We start from the raw sequence: 23,805 nt of genomic DNA on the forward strand, positions 1-23,805 counted from the left end.
AATTCGATTTTAAAAAAAATCCTGCTAATGGGGGAAAAAGTACCAATTTGAAGCACTTCTTGTTTTCATTGATTTTAATCAAACGTCCCTTATCCCTTTTGTTGACACAAAATGTGTTACTCCACCCAAATCCAATAAATAGGTATACCTATACTCATGCTTTAAACCCCATTTTACCCTGGCCTAAATTACTTTACACTTCATTTTTGGCATGGGTCCAGATTATGGTTGATCTGAATGATCTCAGATCAGTTCGCTCTGGCAGGCAGTGACCGGATGGGCTCGGACAGAGAACCGCTTACGCTGTAGTTGACGAAGGTAGTGGGCGGATTCATCCGGAGCAACCGTTGCTGAGGCTTCAAGATGGCGGAAGCCCTGACAACTCAAGAGGAGCTGGTAAGGTTTCAGTAATGGAATTATTGATAACCTTTTCAACAAATATTTTGTGTTTTGTACACGTTTACATGTACACATTTCATCATATCGCAGGCGATATGTAGGTCTGATTATACTGTTTTGTACAGCAAGATCTTGTCAGGGAGGGACAAGGATGGTGTCAAGGCCTCTTGCCTCAGATTGCCTGAATCTCTGTCGGTGTCACAGAGCACCGAGGCTCTGTGGCTTCGGGTTTGTAGAGAACTTGGCAAGCTAGCTAGCATGCTAGAACGCTTTCACATTCTGTACTCTATGGTGGATAATTGAATAAAAGAAAGGCGGTAATGTAGTAGACTTCTTAACCAAATATTTATTTAATAACGCTGTCTAAACAGCTGGCTAGATGTTATTTTTTATTTAGACTAGTCTAGATGTATTTGAGCTTGCTGGTTAGAGCTAGCTAGCTGGAATGGGTAACTTGACAATGCGCAATACCGTGGAGGTAACGTCGGCTAACCTTGGCTAGTGAGGGATTTTATCGTAACATAAACTGGATCCTACATCTGCGTTATCTTTTGAAGCTAAACACGTTCTTATAGTGTTATTAATGTTGTGACGGAGTTTATTGAGCAACAGACTGACGTATGGGCCTTTGATAGTTAGTTAGCTAGCTAGTTTTATTCAAGGATATCAAACTGGCGAGTTAAATTGTTGCATAGGCTATTAAGTTATAGCTAGGTACGTTACGCCTTAGACATAAGGCCAGATGCATTTGGTAGAGCCAGCACTAATCTTATAGCTAGCTGGATAAAGTAACGACTGACCCTAAATCTGTGTTAATAGAAACAGCTTAACGTTATTGCTAGCTAGATAATGTAACTATTACAGCTGTGCAGTAAATATATATTTTAAACCGGAGCTGAGTTGCAGTAACTTGCTCGCAGGTGGTATGTATTGTTATGCGTGCCATAGCTTGCTAACGTCGTTATTGCACTCCGTGGCTTGCTGTCTGACCAGCCTGTAAAATTGGGTGTATAATTACGCTGTCCGCCTACAGATAACAGGTGGGGGTAAAATTGGACGCGTTAAATGAAGTCAGTGTCACTGGATAAATTGACTCCGGCGCACCCACACATACTGTAGGTAGCCAGTTGCTCCCTTTGCTCCCTGGATAGCCAGGAAGTGACCGGTAACCACAACTGCAATTTCTGTTCACTATTTGTTTCATGTACGCGTAAACACATTTTTTCTATAGCCGTAACTATTGGTAATATTGCTAATATTTTTGATTGCGAGGATAATCCTGAGCCTACCCTTTTTCTCCCAATTAACTGGATGAACATCTGCCAAACTCTCGAGTCATGGTATCGTTACGTGATGGCGTTAAAAGATATGAATGTTAAGGGCCGCAAGTAAAGGATTTATGGCAAATCCTCCAATTTTGAGATGTGGTCACATGACCATCTCTGGTTTTTAAAAAAATGAGATCTCACTGCTTAATGCTGCGCATGTAATGTGCTTGTTGTCACCCATCCCCAGTGGCAGACAAAAAACATTTACACCTTCCATTTGAAACCCTGAGATGCATACACATGTCTGGCTGGCTTAATATAGCTTCAGCCGACTAATTTTACCCTGCTGTCTTTACTGAGTTGGCTCCAATCGAATGGTTATTTCAGCGCGAGGTTAATTTCTTAGAGGTCTGAGCATAAATCAAATCTGTAAGTTGCCATTCGAAAACGGGGTGTTTGGTTACGCAAGTTGCTTGTGTAAATGGGCTTGCAGACTTTTTGATGGGACTGACGTGCCAAATAACACTTCTGTCTGCCTGAGCGTTTGCTTTTAATGTGTCAGAGGTTAAAAATCTATATAAATTCACCATGCAGCTGAAGTGACGGGAACCAGTCAAAATAGGGGTTGGCTTCAAAAATGTGTGCTTCAGCATTTCTTTTCCATAAATACGTTATTAATATATTTACTGGTAGTCGTGAACTTAAGTTTTTAATTCATGGCTGTTCATGTGGATCCTGGCAATATTTGCATCGTCCTTGAGTTGATTCCCATCACTTTTACTGACATGGTTTTTACCACAAAATCAGTAAGAAAGAAAAGCATTGCATATAATAAGTGGCAAATTAAGAAGATGTCTGAGTCACAGCCTCTGAAGGATGGGTCACATAAGGGGTGCTGGGCAACAGATGAGAGGAGTCATGGTAACGGAAGGCGCAGATCCCATTGGGTCTTGGTTTGTGCAGTATGGATTTCGAGGACCTGACCGGCTGTCAAAGAGCATATGGGCTTCATCGCTTTGTGGTTGAGAACTAGAATTCTGAAATGTGTCTGAAACGGTATTAACATTTAAGTGTTGGTTAAAATGTTAACAGGTTGATGTGTTGATATTTATCAGTGCGGCTATGTTACAACACAGGCTGCAGTTTTGTAAATGCCACAGCATATAGAGTTTAGAGTGTGTAATTGTAATCAAGTCCTCATAGAAGTACAGAAAAGTAGGACATTTCTGTGACAATAGACGGTAAAACATATCATGTTTTTTGTGAAAGTGTAAGGATGAAATGACCAAATTGACACGCGGGGGAGAGTTAACCTTTTTGTTAATAAGCCACATTGGCGTGGTCATTTGCCGATGGTTTCAAAATGGGCGTTTCGGCCTGGGCCTTTCTGTATACAGTTTGCATGCTCTCCCTGTGTCTGCATGGGTTCACTCCATTTACCTGGGTTTCCTCACGCAGTACATATAAACATACATGCAGTAAGATTCATTGGGAGAGTCTAAATTGTATGTGTGAATAGTGTGTGGGTGCCCTGCAATGGATTGGTGGCCTGTCCAGGGTGTATTCCTGCCTCTCGCATGCCTCTGTCAATGCATGCTGGGAAAGGCTCCAGCCCCCCCCATCGACCCTGTCCAGGAATAAGATGGTTTGGTAATGGAGGGCAGATGGCAAAAAGCAGCAATTAAATTCTGATTTGCCTGTTCTCTCTTGCGCCAGTCAGCTTTGGTGCTCTTTGAGGTTTCAATGTTGAGAGATTCTCAACTTTCAAGAGAGCACCGTATGTAGACTTGCTGTGACCCGGACACAAATTCAGGAAGCTATTCAATCTTCTCCAGGGATACTGTCTATTCATGTCAGTTTTTCTTCAGTTGAGTTCAAACAATAGGCAGTAGAAGATTGTTGTTAACTTTGTTCGTTGGATGTCTTCTGAACTGAATTTTTGGCGTACGTAGGGTGCCGCTTAATAAAAATAAAAATAAATCTTTTAATGTTGCCTTCCTCCGTCTTCCTTCACGTCTGCAATTGATTCCATTAGCTCCAGACCGGCACGCCTACCACCCCTCGAAGTGTCCTTAACACTCATGTAACGTATGGCCCTACCTGCTATTTTAAACATAAGGAACAGTGTATCGGGTTATTGTTGTGGATACGTCCCTTCTGTGTGGAACCTTCTAGTTGGTAGGAGGATAATTATTTGGGTGACAGACAGACGGCTCGTCGGGCTGCAGCTTTACAGATTCCGGCGGGGAAGCGATCGGCCGTTTTATTTTCAGTTCGTGTTGACGTGCGGCCCAGTCCCACTTCCTGCCGTGTTCCCCTCCCATCTTTTTCATGCACTGAGGAAAGCGGTCAGATCACAGGCTTTGACTACAATTCCCATCTCCACCTATTTTCCATATAGCTACCACTTTCCTTTCTCTCACCTAAGGAAGACAATTTTAATTCATTTTCATTAAAAGTGTTTCTTAATATAATTTTTTTTTTTTTAAGTCAAACTTTTCTGCTTCTCATTCATACACACACTCACTCACCAATGGCGATTGGCATTATGCAAAGCAGCAACCAGCTCATCAGGAGCATTTGGGGGTTAGGTGTCTTGCTCAGGGACACACACCCAGGGCAGGATCAAACGGCAACCCTCTGACTGCCAGACGGCTGCTCTTACCTCCTGAGCCAATTTCGGCCCCAGTCACTCAGGCTCTGGGTTCGAATCTCCTGGGCAACCATCCGGGCTTGGGAGGAATTATCTCTGATGGGTTTGTGTGCAAAAGTATAGGGCATTGATTAGTGCTGAAGATGGAGTAGGCTAGTTATTTTCCCTCCGTGCTATCAGAAAACGCAGGATAGATAGTGCAGTTGAAAATACAAAATTACAGTACAGAAATACAACATTTCTTTCATTACAGGGCTCTACAGTACTCCTGTTTTGCTTCTGAAACTTGATACGTGTGCTTACTGGGAAAATAATCTACATCTTTACATCTACTCATTGGGATACCTTAGTGCGCTCCTTCTATACGTTTCAATTTAGGAGCACATGCGCTCCTTGGAAAAGTTCGCAAACATCCTGTGAGGTGTTTATTGCAGTCATTGTTAACTGTGTCTCTGCATTGGGTTAGGCTGTGGAGGTGTTATTGCAGTCATTGTTAACTGTGTCTCTGCATTGGGTTAGGCTGTGGAGGTGTTATTGCAGCCATTGTTAACCGTGTGTCTCTTTGTTGGGTCAGGTTGTGGAGGAGTTATTGCAGTCATTGTTAACCGTGTGCTCTTTGTTGGGTCAGGCTGTGGAGGTGTTATTGCAGTCATTGTTAACTGTGTGTCTCTTTGTTGGGTCAGGCTGTGGAGGTGTTATTGCAGTCATTGTTAACTGTGTGTCTGTGTTGGGTCAGGCTGTGGAGGTGTTATTGCAGTCATTGTTAACTGTGTCTGTGTTGGGTCAGGTTGTGGAGGAGTTATTGCAGTCATTGTTAACCGTGTGTCTCTTTGTTGGATCAGGCTGTGGAGGTGTTATTGCAGTCATTGTTAACTGTGTGTCTGTGTTGGGTCAGGCGGTGGAGGTGTTATTGCAGTCATTGTTAACCGTGTGTCTCTTTGTTGGGTCAGGTTGTGGAGGAGTTATTGCAGTCATTGTTAACCGTGTGTCTCTTTGTTGGATCAGGCTGTGGAGGTGTTATTGCAGTCATTGTTAACTGTGTGTCTGTGTTGGGTCAGGCGGTGGAGGTGTTATTGCAGTCATTGTTAACCGTGTGTCTCTTTGTTGGATCAGGCTGTGGAGGTGTTATTGCAGTCATTGTTAACTGTGTGTCTGTGTTGGGTCAGGCGGTGGAGGTGTTATTGCAGTCATTGTTAACCGTGTGTCTCTTTGTTGGGTCAGGTTGTGGAGTAGAGTTATTGCAGTCATTGTTAACCGTGTGTCTCTTTGTTGGATCAGGCTGTGGAGGTGTTATTGCAGTCATTGTTAACTGTGTGTCTGTGTTGGGTCAGGCGGTGGAGGTGTTATTGCAGTCATTGTTAACCGTGTGTCTCTTTGTTGGGTCAGGTTGTGGAGGAGTTATTGCAGTCATTGTTAACCGTGTGTCTCTTTGTTGGGTCAGGCTGTGGAGGTGTTATTGCAGTCATTGTTAACCGTGTGTCTCTTTGTTGGGTCAGGCTGTGGAGGTGTTATTGCAGTCATTGTTAACTGTGTGTCTGTGTTGGGTCAGGCTGTGGAGGAGTTATTGCAGTCATTGTTAACCGTGTGTCTGTGTTGGGTCAGGCTGTGGAGGTGTTATTGCAGTCATTGTTAACCGTGTGTCTCTTTGTTGGGTCAGGCTGTGGAGGAGTTATTGCAATCATTGTTAACCGTGTGTGTCTGTTGGGTTAGGCTGTGGAGGTGTTATTGCAGTCATTGTTAACCGTGTGTCTCTTTGTTGGGTCAGGTTGTGGAGGAGTTATTGCAGTCATTGTTAACCGTGTGTCTCTTTGTTGGATCAGGCTGTGGAGGTGTTATTGCAGTCATTGTTAACTGTGTGTCTGTGTTGGGTCAGGCGGTGGAGGTGTTATTGCAGTCATTGTTAACCGTGTGTCTCTTTGTTGGGTCAGGTTGTGGAGGAGTTATTGCAGTCATTGTTAACCGTGTGTCTCTTTGTTGGGTCAGGCTGTGGAGGTGTTATTGCAGTCATTGTTAACCGTGTGTCTCTTTGTTGGGTCAGGCTGTGGAGGTGTTATTGCAGTCATTGTTAACTGTGTGTCTGTGTTGGGTCAGGCTGTGGAGGAGTTATTGCAGTCATTGTTAACCGTGTGTCTGTGTTGGGTCAGGCTGTGGAGGTGTTATTGCAGTCATTGTTAACCGTGTGTCTCTTTGTTGGGTCAGGCTGTGGAGGAGTTATTGCAATCATTGTTAACCGTGTGTGTCTGTTGGGTTAGGCTGTGGAGGTGTTATTGCAGTCATTGTTAACTGTGTGTCTGTGTTGGGTCAGGCTGTGGAGGTGTTATTGCAGTCATTGTTAACTGTGTGTGTTGGGTTAGGCTGTGGAGGTGTTATTGGAGTCATTGTTAACTGTGTCTGTGTTGGGTTAGGCTGTGGAGGAGTTATTGCAGTCATTATTAACTGTGTGTCTGTGTTGGGTCAGGCTGTGGAGGTGTTATTGCAGTCATTGTTAACTGTGTGTGTCTGCTTTGGGTGAGACTGGCAGAGTTATTATGGTCATTGTTAACCGTATGTCTGTGTTGGGTCAGGCTGTGGAGGAGTTCCTGGTCGAGCTGAGGAACAGGGAGCAGCAGAGCGTGGTGCTCGTCTCCCAGAGCACGGCGGTCAAGTTCCTCATGGCCCGCAAGTTTGACATCTCCAGAGCCATCGAACTCTTCCAGGCTTATAAGGTAAACCTCTCTTATATTTATTTAAAGGAGACTTATTATGTATTCATATGCTATTTTAAATGTTAACGGGATAGTCCAACCTTTTGAGAAATTGACATAGCTAAACAATAAGATGTGAATCCAGCATCTCCAAAAGCTCCAAAGCTAGTAAATGATTTATTTTGCCGGATCTTTCAGGGCAGGGCTTTTTACTGTGATCTGCCCCCTGACTTCTTTCTGTCCTTTCACTGTCAGAACACCAGAATCAAAGAGGGGATTTACAATATCAACCCAGACGAGGAACCGCTGCGGTCCGAATTGTTGAGCGGGAAGTTCACGGTCCTGGTAAGTGCGCTGTATTTACCGGTCTGATTTCGATATTGCCGACTAACGGCTGGGTGCCAGACAGACCGCAACTCGACAGGACCGCAAAGCGAGCGCTAGGGTCTGGCCAGGTCGAGTTCAAGTTCAGTTCAAGTCGGGCCAGTCTGAATTATTTAGGCTCATTTTTTAAACGCAATAACAACGGAATGGAATTGGTTCATTGAGAATGCAGTGAAAATGAAGATGGTGTGACTTCATCTGTGCTAAACTGCCTGTGTAATTAGGTGCACCGCGGGCTATGCTGCTGGGTTTTCACCCCATTTGACTGTTCCTGCTTTCTTGTTGAAATCAGTTTTTTTATTGAACCGTATTCTACTGCAATTACAGCAGGCATAGCACTTAACCCTTCAAGATATAAGATCACATGTTATTGGGATGTTCTTAACTGAGCATGCTAATGCTGATGCAGTAATCACTGCTGGTAACAGATTTCTAGAAAATTCTGAGACAACCTACCCTTCAATTAGTTAAATTCTGAAAAAAGAAATTAGGTGAAGTACATAATCGCGCAACACATGTGTAACCCAACTGTGTAACCAAATTACTTTTTATTTTATTTTATTGGTCTTGAATCTGTCTGTCATGGAGTTCCTTGCGCCTTTGTGTCTAACACCTGCTGTGGTGTCTTACAGCCCCGCCGAGACGCTAAGGGGGCCGCCCTGGCTCTGTTCACTGCCCGACTCCACAGGCCCGACCTCACTACCCACAAGTCCGTGCTTCAGGCCATTATCTACCAACTGGACAAAGCCATTGAGAGGTAAGCCGTAGGTACACTTTAGTCGTTTTTCTTGGCCGAATGTCCTGTTCTTGTCGTTATGTTATCTCATCTCCAGGGCCAGGGTTGGGGACCACTGTGCCTTAAAGTGGATAATTGAAGTGGATAACTTTGAATATTTCATTGTTAGCATATACCTTAAAGAGGGTTGTTGACCATTTAATGTTGTTTGTGCGGTGAGTTGAAGGTCTATGTTTGACCAACGTTCCTGGGCCTCCCTGTATTCACACCAGTGTACTTAATCTCTCCCAGTGTCCAGACACAACGAGAAGGCCTCGTCTTCATCTACGACATGACCAACTCCTCGTACGGGAACTTTGACTACGAGCTGTGCGTGAAGATTCTCAACCTGCTCAAGGTTCGGGCTTGAGTTCTCTACTCGTTGAGAAACCTCAATCGAGTTGCCTGTCATGTTGCCTGTTTACACTTGTGTGTGGATGGGCCTCACAGTCTAGTACAGTGGTGCACAGCAAGGCCGATTTGTTTCAGGATTTTGTAGCAACTCCTGCTCTTATTTAATTAGCTCAATATTGCTCATATTGCATCATTTGTATCAACATCAGCTACAGTCACAGACTGCAGGTGTATCCTGAAGATTTTACTGATCCAGTACAGGAGTGAACCAATGTAGGAGCCGTCAGAAAACTAAAATTAAGGTAACTTGTTGGAAAAAAAAACGGCACGTAGATCGGCCCTCCATAATAATAATAATGTGGTCGTGTTCTGACTGTTGCGCTCCTCTTCCTCATGGTGGAAGGGTGCGTTTCCCGCGCGGCTCAAGTGCGTGTTCATCGTGTCGTCCCCTCTGTGGTTCCGTGCCCCGTTCGCGGTCCTGCGTCTCTTCGTCCGGGAGAAGCTGAGAGAAAGGGTACGTCTACTGCTAACCTCCACTGCCGTTTTCCCTATAGCTACCACTCTTTCTCTCTCTCACCTAAGGAAAACGATTTTAATAAATGTGAATTAAAGGTGTTTTAAAATAAAAATTTTTTTTACAAACTTCTTTCTCTGCTCTTCGCTCCCTCTCTCCCTCTTTGCATATATGAGGTCTCTTTCCTTTTTGTAACAGTCTTTAGGAGGTGATTTGTGTTTGTTTTGCCAATCAATCTTTCAACACTTTTTCAGTAGCCAATTTTAGTATTCCTTAATCATGTTTTTCCCCAGTCCCTGCTTTGATTTTCCCTTGTGAAAAGTGCATGGGGAGGAGGGGAGGAGGGGGTTCGGGCAGTGGGGGGGCTCTGTATATTTCCAGTATTTTGTTTTATTATACGTTTTTCTTCTCTCCACGTCCCCCGTCTGCGTGGTTAGCACCAAAAATCGGTGAGAGTCAGGTGATCGTAGCCTTTGGTGTAGTTCTTCTGTTTCCTGGGGGTTTTATCACAAGGCAGGATGGCTGAGGTTGTTAGATATGTTCTCAGAGTAAAACCTGAAACTCTTTCAAAACTGGAACATGAACTGACATAAAAACGGCTGTTCCGGGTTTTACTCTGTGAACTTGCCCAACAAACCCCAAATGTGATCCTGCTTGGTTATATACCCCCTTGTTTAGAAGCTTGTGGTGATTTAGTGCTTCTAAGCCCCCAGGCCTTCAGCATGACTCTAGGACAGGTTGGCTGGCTCAGACCTTACTGCTCAACGCCATCTACCCTGTGCACTTTCTGTGTCCTGCTGGGGGCAGGTGGTGTTGATCTGTGGTTTGGCTCCTTTAGCTACTATTTCCCATGTGCCCATTTCCTCTTTATTTAGTTCCCATTTGTCACAGATATGAAAGCAGATGAACCGGTCTTGTAGGCCTTATCTAGTAGACCGGTCTAGTAGGTTCTAATCTTATCTTTGTGTGTGTGTATATATGTGTATGTGTGTGCCTGTTTGTGTGTGTGTGTGTGTGTGTGTGTGTGTGTGTGTGTATGTATGTGTGTGCCTGTTTGTGTGTGTGTGTGTGTGTGTGTGTGTGTGTTTACAATTGTGTGCATGTGTGTGTCTGTGTATGTGTGTGCCTGTGTGTGTGTGCCTGTGTGTGTGCACCTGTGTGTGTGTGCGTTTATATTTGTGTGAATGTGTTTGTGTGTTGATATGTGCGTGTGTGTTTGCGCGTGTTTATATTTGTGTGCCTGTGCATATGTGTGTGTGTGTGTGTGTGTGTGTGTGTGTGTGCGCGCGCGTGCGTGTGTGTGTGTGCGCGTGTGTGCGTGTGTGTTTTGATACGTGGGTGCATGCGTACGTGTGTGTGTGTTCTCCCTCAGGTATGCACAGTGAAAGCCCCTGAGCTGGCGAGCCATATCCCCACAGAGTCCCTGCCGGAGCACCTGGGCGGCACATCGCCCTACAGCCACGTGGCCTGGATCCAGTCCTGCGTCAACTCCAGCCATCAGGGCCCCCTGAGGGAGGGGTCCGGGGGCGACTGCATGGGCAACCTGCTCCGCTCCTACTCCCTGGAGCAGAGTCCTCCTTCCCCCACCACCACAGCCAACGCCACCGGTCCCAGCTCCAACTGCAGCCCCTCCGACAACGCCAACCTGCGCAACCACTACAACCGCCAGGGCAGGACTAGCGCCGAGCACAAAATGGCCGCCCGGCACAACTGGAACGGGTCTGCTCCGTCGCAGGGGGGCAGGACTGCGAGGGGCGGTTCGGGGGCCGGGGCCAGGGGTGGGAGGAGCCCCAACGGCAACTGGCCGAGCCGCCGCCCCCCGCCGCAGTCGGACACGCCCCCGGACACGCCCCCGCACGGGAAGGGGGAGGACGAAGAGGAGGAGGAGGGAGGGGCCGCGGAGCTCGGGGAGCGGGGCCGGGGGGAGGGCAGGGCGGAGGAGGAGGAGGACTGCGAGGTGGAGGTGGACGGGGTGCCGCCGTTGCCCCTGAAGTCGGCGCGCCCGGGCGGCGGTCAGGGCCCCTCAGAGGGGGATGAGCCGTCGGTGCACGTGCCCGAGCCCGGGGGGATGACGGTGAAGGAGCTGGTGCAGCACGTGAAGAGGAGGAGGAAGAAGGGCATCTACCAGGAGTACGAGGAGATCCGCAAGGAGCCGCCCTCCGGAACCTTCAACCACTCCAAGTACGAGGTCCTCGTCTGGGTGGGAGGGGGCAGGACTAGTCAAGTCAACTTTATTTAGAAAGACCATTTAAAAACAAGTGATATTGACCAATGTGCTAAATAACTTGTATAAATAAAAAGGCCATTCGCAAAATGGCTACTGGGCCGAGACGTGCTTCTGTAACCCTGGTACTAGTTTTTCCTTTTCACCTTAAAACCAACCACCAGGAAACTAGGTCATGGGCGCTAACTTTTCCAAACAGTTGCTTTATTTGATCTTAGTGTACCACTTTGAAGTAGGTTTTTATTTGATTTAGTTAATAATAATATATTATTAGCTATGCTTAAGTGGTTTTGAGGTCTGGGTCTGAAGCAGCTCACCCCAGACGTCAGTGTTTCGGGGACCATTACGTTCAGTGAACTTCCCAAGTAGCGCAATAATCTCACAATGATACAGGAATGTTTTTTTTTTTTTCTCAATGTTTCAACAATAGCAGTGTTGTGAGAATTTTGTTAGCTGGGTTATCCGTCGCAGGTCAGCGTACACACACGGTGTATGTGCTTGAGCTGGTGTGAGATAGCATCTCTCTGTGCTGCTCTTCCAGGAAGCCTTGCAATCAGATTAAGAACAGGTACAGCGACGTCCTCTGCCTCGACCAGTCTCGCGTGAAGCTGAGCTTACCTCAAGACGAAGACGAGGTATGGCGAAACCGAGATTGACCGTTTTCGGAACGTTACGGCCAATTCCACGGTAACCAACACTACAACTGCAGGGTATTTCAGTGGTAAAGTCCAACACTGCTATATTAGAGCCTGACATATTATTTTGTTACTTATCACTCTCTATTATGTAGATGGGCTTTATCAATAAATATCCAGAAGTTACTGTGGAATTGCCTGTATTTCAGTCAGTATATTCTGTATTAAGCCTTGCAAGACTTTGCAACATTGGAATAGACCTCATAGATGGCAGCTTGATGTTGATTTTGGTTGTGTTAACAATGTGGTTTATTCTTTGGATTTAGTTTAGTTTATTTTCCTTGCATGAAGACATTTTTCACAGCCAGCGCACTCGGTGACAACTTTATTTGGTAGGCCTGCACACCAGCTCATTTGTGCAAATATCTAATTGCCCAATTGTGTGGCAGCAACTCGCCATATGTGTGTGTATACAGAGTGGATATACCCACACATACTGCACGATGTACATCAAGCATTGCCACGTGACTGGATTATGTAGATTTTATCTAAACATCTGTTGGGTACAGTGGTTCATATGAAACGGGTAGTAGAGTTTCTAAAGAAACCGGACATCCTAATCATTAGCGGTTATGTTCACTTTTGCTCTAGCAGCTTGACAATTGAAAACGGGAATGTGTTATTTGTGTAACACCTGTGACACACATGACATTTGACATTTTAAGATGGAGCATGTGTGAATGTGAAAGAGCAGCTGCCTTTTAATCATTGTAAGAAGGATGCGGTTTTCAAAATAAAGAATGGTTAATACATTTGTCATGTTAAGAATGATAATGCCATGTAATTATCCAAAGAGCCACCAGAGGGCAGGCAATCACCTAAGTATGAAACCCCATAGCAGCCCCATATGGCAGGGATCATCGAATCATGAATCCAAATCCAGCCCTGGTTTTCTTTTCTGCCAGGTAATTAACTGAACAATTGGTAGTACTGATTGGTCGGACTATGTCACACCTGACTCCCAGGTAAAGGGAGGATGGATAACCAGCAATTCTCTGCCCTTTAGAACCGTGATTTGATGATCTCTGCCATAAGGAGTCTGTGCCCCTTTGGTATCACATTGACTGACGGGTCTGTTGTTGTCTGTTTGCATCGCCACAGATTGCGGACTCGGATTACATCAACGCAAGTTACATGGATGGGTACAAGAGAAGCAACGCCTACATTGCCACTCAGGGTGAGTAGTGTTTTGTCATCCAGTGGTCGGGGACCTGGACTTGCACCGCAAGGTTGTCGGTTTGAATCCCAGAAATTAGAAACAGCGTAACTGTATTCAGTTTTTGCTGCAATTTCATCTTATGGCATTGTTAGCTTTAGGCTAAAGGTCGGAAACATTAAGGTTTCCAGTGTTGTTTTTTGGCAGGGTTTTGAAAACCATTCCATTACCATTAGCCCTGCTAGCGGTGTATATTATGGCACGGAATGTGCTAGAAGATCCCATCTGCTCTTATGTCATTTCATGAAACATGACGGTTTCTGTTTCAGGGCCTTTGCCGAAAACTTTTGCCGATTTCTGGTGCATGGTGTGGGAACAAAGGGTTTTAATCATCGTCATGACGACAAGGTAAAACCTCCCCTCACGGGCATAGAGTTAATACTTGTGATTGCAAATGACCCAAGGACCACTGAAATCTCTGCAGCAGTCAAAGGGCACTTTAGTATTTACTTATTCTTAATTTTGCCCAGAAGGAGTACCATTGAAGTAATAAATCTCCTTTTCAAGGGAAAATTAAAATAACTACTATCCCGTAGGCTTTAATTTCAACCATAATTTGGCACACCTGGTTCTACTAAGCTTGACAAGGTCTCTAGCTGTTGAATGAGGTATGCTTTGTGAGGGTTGGAGTGAAAACCCGTCGATCTCCTGTAGCTGGGTTGGGCAGCCCTGATGTATGTCCTTGGAGACGCATATTCAAATCACTGCCCTTGAGGGCCCAGAACTGCTGGTTTTCCAACCTCCCTTTACCTGGGTGTGCAGTGTGAAGACAGTCTGGCCAAGTAGTAGCACTAATTGTTCAGTTCATTATCCAGGAGAAAAGAAAACCAGGGCTGGATTTGGATTTGAGGCAAGATTTGATGACCCCCCTGCCCTAGAACTAATAAGGACATATTGACCAGTGGTCTCCAACTGTGGTCCTGGAGAGCTCCAGAGTCTGCTGGTTTTTGTTGTTACTCTACACTTACAGCACAGTGTCACCTGGTTACCCAGGGTCCCAACAGGGTGTTGATTTTAAAGTGAAAACAAAAACCAGAAGACCCAGCAACTCTCCAGAACCAAGCTTGGAGACCACTGACCTATAGACGGCAGATGTTATAGCTCCGTTGAAGAGGCTGAATGTGAAAATGGCTGCACCGTGTGCTTTCAGGGTGGTAGAGCGTGGCAGGGTGAAATGTGGACAGTACTGGCCGCTGGAGGCTGGGCGTACCGAGGACCACAGGCCCTTCCTGGTCAGGAACACCCACATCGAGATGTTCCAGGACTTCAAGATCTCTCACCTGGAGGTCTGCAACAGTGAGGTGAGTGTATGGGAACTACTGAACTTCTCACTCATAGCCTACTCCTAGGTCTCTCGCAGTGAGAGGCCTTCTCGGGTCTCTCATAGCGAGAGGCCTACTCGGGTCTCTCATAGCGAGAGGCCTACTCGGGTCTCTCATAGCGAGAGGCCTACTCGGGTCTCTCATAGCGAGAGGCCTACTCGGGTCTCTCATAGCGAGAGGCCTACTCGGGTCTCTCATAGCGAGAGGCCTACTCGGGTCTCTCATAGCGAGAGGCCTACTCGGGTCTCTCATAGCGAGAGGCCTACTCGGGTCTCTCATAGCGAGAGGCCTACTCGGGTCTCTCATAGCGAGAGGCCTACTCGGGTCTCTCATAGCGAGAGGCCTACTCGGGTCTCTCATAGCGAGAGGCCTACTCGGGTCTCTCATAGCGAGAGGCCTACTCGGGTGTCTCATAGCGAGAGGCCTACTCGGGTCTCTCATAGCGAGAGGCCTACTCGGGTCTCTCATAGCGAGAGGCCTACTCGGGTCTCTTATAGCGAGAGGCCTACTCGGGTCTCTCATAGCAGAATGTACAGTTCTGATGAAGGCCATCATGAGCAACCAAAACCTCTCATGTAATAATGTTCTATAATTCTTAAGAACAAGTGTTTTTCAGGACCTTGTGAAATATGATTAGGTAGCACCTTGTCTCTAGCTGATTGAGCTCCCATCTCAAACTCTCTATTGTAACGTGTAAAAAAACAAACAAAAAAAACCCCAAACAATTAGTGGTGCAGGTCATCACCTTACCCCTAGATGGGGCTGTAGAGCAGCGGAACCCTGCTGAGAAGCATGTTTGAATGCAGTTGCTGGCAGACCCTGAGGTTTGATAATGGAAAATTATCACAAATCTGGCATTCCGCGGTCCGTTCACATCATCGATGTCAGTACAGGTTATGTTTTTCTGAGGAAAATGGGCACCCACGTGAAATATATGAAAAGTCTTTCAGGGAATCACCTCAAAACTTCGTACTTCTTGGCTTTCGGGCAGGATTTCCACATTAAAATCACAGCGTGTTTGCTTCTCCTGCTGTGGGGAACCGTGGGGTTTTTATTCGTCCAAGTTTGGATCGCATAATGTGGGCGACTCATTAATACTGGGTTCAGTTTCAGTTTAAATGTTTCCTCAGACTGAAATAGCCTCTTCCCCCAGAATGAAAACAATGAATGTAACAGGAATGCACTGCTCAAATAAATATGTTTTTGTTTTATTTTGACTTGTGTTTATTATATGCATTGTTGCTACAATGAGAATCTGTTGTAACAAGAATTGTTTCTCATAATTTTCTAAATCATTTTGTCATTATAACGAGATATGTTGGTATGTCGTTATAACAATATCCTGGGTATGCTTTTACAATGAGAGATGGATCTTGTTATGAGGAATGTTTCTCGTCAGAACGAGATTCTGTGGAAGCAAGACGCTGCTGTAAGTATTATTGTTGTACTAGGAGTGTGTGTCTGAATTGTTGTAGGGAAATGGCTTTGCTGTTGTCAGCATTGTTTCTTTTTAAAATCTGCGGTCATACAACAACATTTAACCCTTCCAGTCCCAAGCCCAATATGACCTGGCTCTAATCCCAAGGGGTTTTAGCTTTGGTTGAGAAAATTTTGTAAATTGTGTTTTATTAAGGCCTCATAGCAGTTATTTTGATTGGTTGAAAAGATAGAAGTTCGAGAGTGCCATATGGCACTCTTGGGATCTTACGGTAGTTACGCTTGAGGGCCATATCGAGTGCCGTTTTGTAATGGCTGTTCGACATGGCACCGTCTCAGCCTGGCTGTAAGTGCTCCGTTCGGCTCTTGACTCTTCTGTTTTCCGGTGGGCCGAACAGACCGGGGAGCGGAGGGAGGTGGCCCACTACCTGTACATGAGCTGGCCCGATTTTGGCGTGCCCAAGTCGGCCTCCGCCATGCTGGACTTCCGAGCGCAGGTGAAGCAGCACCAGGAGACGGCGTTCCGGGCCATCGGCAGCGACTGGTCTGGTTCTCCCGGGGGCCCCCCGGTGGTGGTGCACTGCAGTGCAGGAATCGGAAGGACAGGTACTCACCTTATATAAATATATATAAGGTTAATATAAATGGTAAATGGTTGGCATTTATATAGCGCCTTTATCCAAAGTGCTGTACAAGGGATGCTTCTCATTCACCCTTTCACACACACAGTCACACACCAACAGTGATTGTCAGGAGCAATTGGGGGTTAGGTGTCACCTTCCTCGAAAAATCCAGGTGCAGAAAGTTGAAGTCCACCCCAGTATTTCGTTCCATCACCTGGATTTGCACATTGGCACAATTCTTCATCCGGGACGTAGAACGAATCAATCAGTTGAGTTCATGGGTGACATGGCACAGGATTTTTAGTTTCTGACCCCTGGCCTTTCCACCTCTGGGACCTTCCCAGCACCCCCCACTCATGGAGAATCTCTCTCTCTCTCCCCCTCTCCCTCCCTCCCTCCCTCTCTCTCCCTCCCTGTGAAGGTACCTTTTGCACTCTGGACATCTGTCTGTCGCGGCTGGAGGACATCGGGACGGTGGACGTGAAGCAGACCGTGAGGCGCATGCGGACGCAGCGGGCCTTCAGCATCCAGACCTGGGACCAGTACTACTTCTGCTACACGGCCGTCATCGAGTACGCCCAGCGCCGCGGGCTGCTGGCGCCCGTCGAGTGGTCCGACACCGACCTGGAGACGGACAGCGAATGACCGGGGGCCTGAGGGGCGGAGCCTCAGACCGGGAGGAACTTGAAAAGGGGCGGGGGCGGAGCCGTAGAAAAGGAGACTCTTTGACTTTTAGGATCCCGATTGCTGGAAGGTGGACTGAAAAGGGGGAGTTGGGTTGTCCTTTTGTTTCTGGAGGAAGGGAGCGTATCTTACGAGCGTTGGTGTTTTATGTCGAATTGCACGTGTGGAACGGCGAACTTCGACCCTCATTAATACTGCATCTCCTCTCCCGCCTGTTCTTGAAACACCGTTTTTTTAATAGAGATCCGTGTTAAAACGATGGAAAATAAAACTTGAATGTGCTTTATAAAGAGAAATTTTGATTTGACTGTTGGTCCAGTGTTGCTCCATTTTCGGTCATTTTTTGATTTTTTTTTTTGTATTCTATATTTTGTATTGTTGTTTAATTTTTTTTGTTCAGATGTAAACTAACCGTAAAGCCAAAGGGTTTGCCTTGAATGCTTGGATTTCCTCTTCAACATATGTGACAAAATAGTGTATATTCTTGTAACATACATTTATATCTTGTGTATAACTTTTAAGAAAAGCTTGTTTTAATTTAATAGACTTAACATTGTATATACTACATATGTATATATACATATATGAGCAAATAGGCATATTCTGTTGGGAGAAAAAAAATGGATAGAAATTCATGCCAGAATTACAAGTCAGGTCTTGTGACTTTTTTTCTTAAGCGTCTTGATTGTTATTTTTCTTGACTAACGTCCAAAATCGGCCTTAATCAACTTCAACTCGTCTCTTACACTGCCTCACTGTATAAAAGATTATTTTTATTTTTTCAGTTCCTCCCTACCTGTGTGATGTACTCATTTTCATTTTAGTTGTTCATCTGTACTTTTTTCTGACACTACAGCAGCACAGTGTGAGGCCTACACAAATGCACTGCCTCCCATTGTATGTGCCTTCAAGCTTTCTGCAGCACAGTGTACAGTATATTCATGGCTTTGTAGCAGTTGTCCTAACTTGGTATACAACATTTTAATTTTTCGAATCTCAGGGGTAAACTTCATTGTTGCTAGTGTCAAAAAAAGGAAACATTTTCTTGGTTCACCTCTGGCAATTATTATTATTTTTTTTAAGTATAGTTTTTATGTATTTTATATACTGTATTGTATCCTATTCTATTTATGTGGCTTTGTAAAACTATGACAGTATTCATAATTAATGATTGTCGGTACGACACTTGATAAGTAAAACAAACAGATTTTAATTTGATAAAAACAGAGTTGTAAAAACAAAAGGTATTTTGGAATTCTTTCTTGGATTGAATGCTTGCATTTTGGGAATGTTTTCAGACAATGGAAAAGTGAACATATTTTATTTAATTTCTTAAAATCCTGTTGCGAACTTTGGGTCTTGTGCAACATATGTTTGTAGTGGGTACATGGACTTCCAAACCTGTCTCACAATGCTGTCATTAAATATATATCTTTCAGAAAAGAATAACACAAAAGGCAGCAGCTTGTATTCATTTATTGGTGATATGACAGATTTGTGTTTCAGAGAGCACACTGAAAAATGAATGTTACAGAAACCACAGCCGAGACCTTGTTGGGATTCTGTCCCAATGTTAGAGAAATCAGAAATCATTTCTAATTTGAAAATATTGGGAATGCATAGGTCAGGGTCTTGGGCCATGGTCCTGTTGGTTGGATGTTTTTGTGCTCAAGCTGAGTATATGATTGAAAATGGCCTTTTCACTGGTCTGCTTTTAATGCCATAGTAAAAAATATAATTCTGACGAAATGTGTGGAAGCATTTATGTTTGTTCTCATGATTTATTGATGCGTATGATTTTGTTTGATGCGTGTGATTTTGCGTATGAATATCAAAATGCAAAACGATAAGCAATTCACTCTGAGAGGGACGCTATCTGAAATTGTGGAAAAAAAACAAAAAAAAAAACATAATGATTTGATGATCCCTGTTGTACCCTGGTAGAGAAACAATTCCACAGATGCACCCCATTCGATTTTGCTTGGGCATGAACAGTAGACCAGAACTGGAACATAATGTTATAGTGAGGGCTGACTACATGCTTGCGTTGGTTGGCACTTTCATTCAAAATGGCAGAACTTGAACCTCAATATCTCACCCATTTAAAAACCAATCTCTATTCCATTTGGCAGGTCTACTACAATGGCAACGGGCTTGCCAACTACTGATTTTTGTAGATAGATAGATGTACTGCAAAGTTGCGCCATTTCTGTGTTATGGATACCCTTAAAAAAAATACAACAAAACATTTCAGACTTTTATGCCACAGGTATGCTTTTTGTGTTAAACCATTGCAAATCCCTTCTTATCTTTGGAAAAGGCTCACTGATGTTGACTCACCCTCTGCCTGTGTTTATAGTCCTTAAATTCGGGTTTCAAAGTGTACATTTGTCAGGCCGTCACTCTGTATCAAAATATTGTACAGCTGTACAATAATTCAAGCTCATTGGTTGAAAAGCGGTTCTAACTGCCACAGCCAATGACGTGGGGGCTTATTCTGATTGTTCATGTAGCTGCCCAAATTGCACTCCAGACAAGTGATCACTGAAACTTTATATACTATTGTTTATTACCCAAGCGAAGACTACATATCTAGTTATAAAACAATACCAGTTTGTTATTGGTAGCAACAAGCAAATAAGCAATAGTTGGCAAATATTTCTATTTGTAAATAATTTACTAATATCCACTTAGGACAAAATATAGGCAATACGAACATAGTAGCGATTGCACAAGCATTGTGCTTCAGATTTGTAAACTTGGGAAGCTAACTAGTTATAGATAATTTGCTTGTTACTGATAGTGAACTTGTATCGTTTTCTAACTAGATAAGCAATAGTATACAGAGTTTCAGTGATAACTTGTCTGGAGTGAAATTTGGGCAGCTACACGTTCCTTTTATCTCTACGTGTTCAATCATCCGTGCTTAGCGAAACCTTTATTCCTCTCAAACTGTAAGTTACAGTTGCATCGTTTGTGGTAGACTATCATATCTTAGTTATGTAGCCAGCTAGTTACGTAGCCAAATAACTTGCTTGCTCACAATATAGTTGGTTAGTTAAAGTGAAAACTTCAATATAAATATAAAAAATATAAATAGTGTTGTGTAGCACACCAAAGTCAAGATTTCATAAAGTCACCTGTTCAGCGAACATTTTCTTACTAGAACACTACGAAAATAGCGCAGGCTCTGTTGCGTTTGTCACTGTCAGCTTTCCAAAACATCGAACTGAAAAATAACGCTTTATATTATGCATTATATTCATAGACTGCGAAGCATAAACGGTGTTGTGGTTTGAGGTTGTTTGTTGTTGTTTGTTGTTGCAATTCCTCTCTTGACCATTAGGAGTCCGAAATTACCTATTGTACCTGAATCCAATGGATCCCGACACAAGACCACTCATTCTGTGGGTAATTCAGAAATGTACTTGCTTCTTGTAATTTCATGACATTTTATTACATTTGAATTTGACTGTAAAATTCTAAATTTCGACGATGAATTGTCCATAGACTTAACATAGACTTAAACACAACGCTCACTTGAATGTTGCTAATTCAGTTTGTGAAAATGTGTCGTATACAGTAAAGCAAGGGTGGTCTAAAAGAGTTTTTTCGGCCTATATAAACTGAAAACTTACAGCTAAATCGACAGCTGTTTTACCTAGTTCATTAGGCTTGTCATAAAACCAACAAAGTGAGTTCACTAGGCTAGCCAGCTAGCTCTAGCTACACAGACAAATGGCAGTGACAGTGTTAATGCCAGCTAGTTAAGGCTTTTAAAAAGTAGTTATAACTAGGTAGCTAGGTAGCTAGCTGACTGGCTGGTGTGGAATATTTCTCATTACACGAGAGAACATGCAAATCTAGCCAGCATAGTATCAGCTTACTATGATAATACCATTATATGGCATACATTTTGCGTCTTCTTAAGATTTGACTGAAGAAATGCATTTCAGACAACAGAATTACCGTTGAAATGGAAAAGAATGACGCTAACTGGCTATACTTTAAAATCATGCATCATTATGCATGCTAGCTAGAAAAACAAAACCTCTGGTTGAGAACTCAATTTAACCAAGAATTTATCATTCAATGAACGGCAAATACCACTTTTTGCCAGTAGATTGCATTCACATATAAGACATGGGGAGGAAAGGCTTGCAAGACTAGATTTTCTTTAGTTTTTCTCAATCACTTTGGCCCCATTTCATGCATACTGCAGAACTTTAAGGTTCAACTCCAAAAGCACGTACCTCACTCAAAATCTTTATAAATTAAATAATTCTGTCAATGAATTAGTGTCATCAAAAAGGAAAGTCATTGTTTGAAATCAAGAGTCAAAATGATTATACATATTGTCATTAGGACAGTGCACCCTGGCAGAACGTTTGTTACAGTAGCTTCAAATCAAGTCTCCTGTAAAATTGTTGAGAATTAATTTTATTGATACTGTGATACAGTGCAATACAGTAAACACAACAATGCAGGGGAATCAGTTGGAAATCAACCATACATCACAGTATAGTTCATGTATTTTGTCCTTTATGAACTTCAAACATGCATTTACTGTAAACTGAAATAACATGAAGAATTACATTATTGCACAATTGTGCACCTGTTTTCCCTTCGGAATGTTCATATGATTGATGACACCGTGGACTGGTCCACATTAAGTTGCACTCTTCGACCAGGCTCTGTCATTGTTTGACCATGGTTGATTACATTGTACACAATGGTGGCCCTCACTTCATTGGACACAACAATGTGCATTTTTCCTCTTCTGCTTCTGCCTCTGTTTTGTGGTGTTCTCCTCACCATACCACCACACATCCTTACTCCTCTTCCTCTTGGATGAGCAGGCACGTGCCCCTGTTCATTGTTTGCCTGAACAGGTTCCTCCATGTTCAGAAAGTGTAGTGCACCCTACATTAATTTGACCATAATTTATGACTGGGTGATCTCAGATGTGGGAAACTTAGTAAAATCCAAGATTCACCTTGCAAGCAATTAAAAAATGTGTAGTATGCAATCAGAAATTGTGTTCTACTGTGAACAAGTGATGTTAAGGTGTGGAGCGTTTCACATAGTGTTTATTGTTTTGAGAACGTTAATTGTCATTCGACAATTGGGCCAAAGTGATTGAGAAAAACTGTAACTCTAGTTAACATTGGCAAGTTGGCCATATTTAATGTATGGCAACCAAAGTAAATACAATGCCATTTACCCATAAGCTACTTTATGCTTTCAAGAGTGGGCTGGAATTGCACACTCCTGCTCTAGACAATGGCCAATAGTCATAACCAGCATATTATAATTGAGGCAGCAGCATTGCATGAGTGTCACATTACCTTTTTTGTAAATTCCCAATTTTGCTTGTGCTTAAAGATACTATAAATTCACTGTATTTATCCTGTGTTATCAAGACACAAAATTTGGTTGAAACGCTTTCCTCCAAAATTGTACATGTAATATTTATCAGCACAAATTGATTATATAGGTTCCCAAACTGATGGATAACTCTTGTTTTTGCCAATCCCCTTAAAGCTCAACTAAACCTGTTGAAAACCTGTTCTTTCATAAAATTTCCCTTCAATCTTATTAACATATTATAGGTTTGGTTCATTCCCATGTCTTCCCATTTCTAAATTAATCCTTTTCCATATAACACATTTAAAAAAATTATCCAGGAGATGAATACAGTAAACGTATTATTTGTGGCTATATGATATAAAGTGGCTCCACATGGTTAATTATCTGGAAGGAAACCAAGCACAAACCTGTCCTCCAGGATAAAGTTTGAGAACACTATATAGATTTTAGAAAGTTTTAGGAGACACTGGTTTAGGAATGATCAGGAATACTCGAGTGTTGTTAAGGGGAGCATTCAGACAGAGAGCAGGATGTTCATCAAAGTGATTATATGTAGTGGACATTTCCTGGAGTGTAGCTGCAACAACGTTCACAAAGTCATGGAGAGAGGGGTATGAGCTTGTGTGATGTTTCTGTTAAATCGGGGTTGTGTTACAGAAAGATAAATGTAAGCAATTGTAAATATTTACAGATGTTCAGATACACAAATGTGCTCATGATTTCCTCACCCACTGTGATAGAATGTCTTTATAAATGTCTTTATAAAACGCAAGCTTTTCTCCCAGGGGGCGGAGTCACCTAATGGAAAGGCCCGCCTCCCGCCAGCTGACACGCAAACAGGAAGCACAGCAGGCGGTTTTGTAGTACGAGTACACGCAAAGGCTTGCCTGAACCACCATGTTGCAGTTGAAGTACATGTCCTGGCAGTTTTCATCTGAGAAAAAGGCAGAAAATGTGGGTTACACAAATTTTAATCAAGACACGACAATCCTGGCCATTTCAGATTACACAATTCTGTTCCCTGCTGTAAAGTCCAGCTATGACCAGCTTGAAATTACTCCAAGCAGTTTCGAAACGTAGCACGAGCTGACCTAATGAGCTGGCCTAACCAACTAACTAGCGTGAGCTTTTTTATTTACTATTGATTTTGACCATTTTACCACCAACTGCATACAAACTGTGTAGAAATGTATTATTATTCAT

The 23,805-nt window shown here is 43.6% G+C and overlaps 2 protein-coding genes across 2 annotated transcripts in view; one reads left to right on the forward strand and one right to left on the reverse strand.

Annotated features, from left to right (window-relative positions):
* Nucleotides 1-303: 303 nt before the first annotated feature.
* Nucleotides 304-18,475, forward strand: ptpn9b (protein tyrosine phosphatase non-receptor type 9b). The gene is made up of 13 exons (XM_061251442.1): nt 304-396; nt 6,885-7,025; nt 7,260-7,349; nt 8,021-8,145; nt 8,416-8,521; nt 8,921-9,031; nt 10,404-11,212; nt 11,797-11,890; nt 13,052-13,127; nt 13,436-13,514; nt 14,317-14,467; nt 16,324-16,531; nt 16,970-18,475. The coding sequence occupies exons 1-13, from the start codon at nt 364-366 to the stop codon at nt 17,191-17,193; spliced, it is 2,247 nt and encodes a 748-aa protein (XP_061107426.1). The 5' UTR covers nt 304-363; the 3' UTR covers nt 17,194-18,475.
* A 218-nt stretch (nt 18,476-18,693) lies between these two features.
* The window catches only part of adamtsl7 (ADAMTS-like 7), a 31,859-nt gene continuing 26,747 nt past the window's right edge, over nt 18,694-23,805 (reverse strand). The window contains exon 12 of the mRNA XM_061251443.1: nt 18,694-23,536. Coding sequence (XP_061107427.1) covers nt 23,397-23,536 — 140 coding nt within the window. The 3' untranslated portion in view covers nt 18,694-23,396. The remainder of the gene's footprint in view (nt 23,537-23,805) is intronic.

The sequence above is a fragment of the Conger conger genome, chromosome 8 (genome assembly GCF_963514075.1).
Source record: "Conger conger chromosome 8, fConCon1.1, whole genome shotgun sequence".
Lineage (NCBI taxonomy): Eukaryota > Metazoa > Chordata > Actinopteri > Anguilliformes > Congridae > Conger > Conger conger.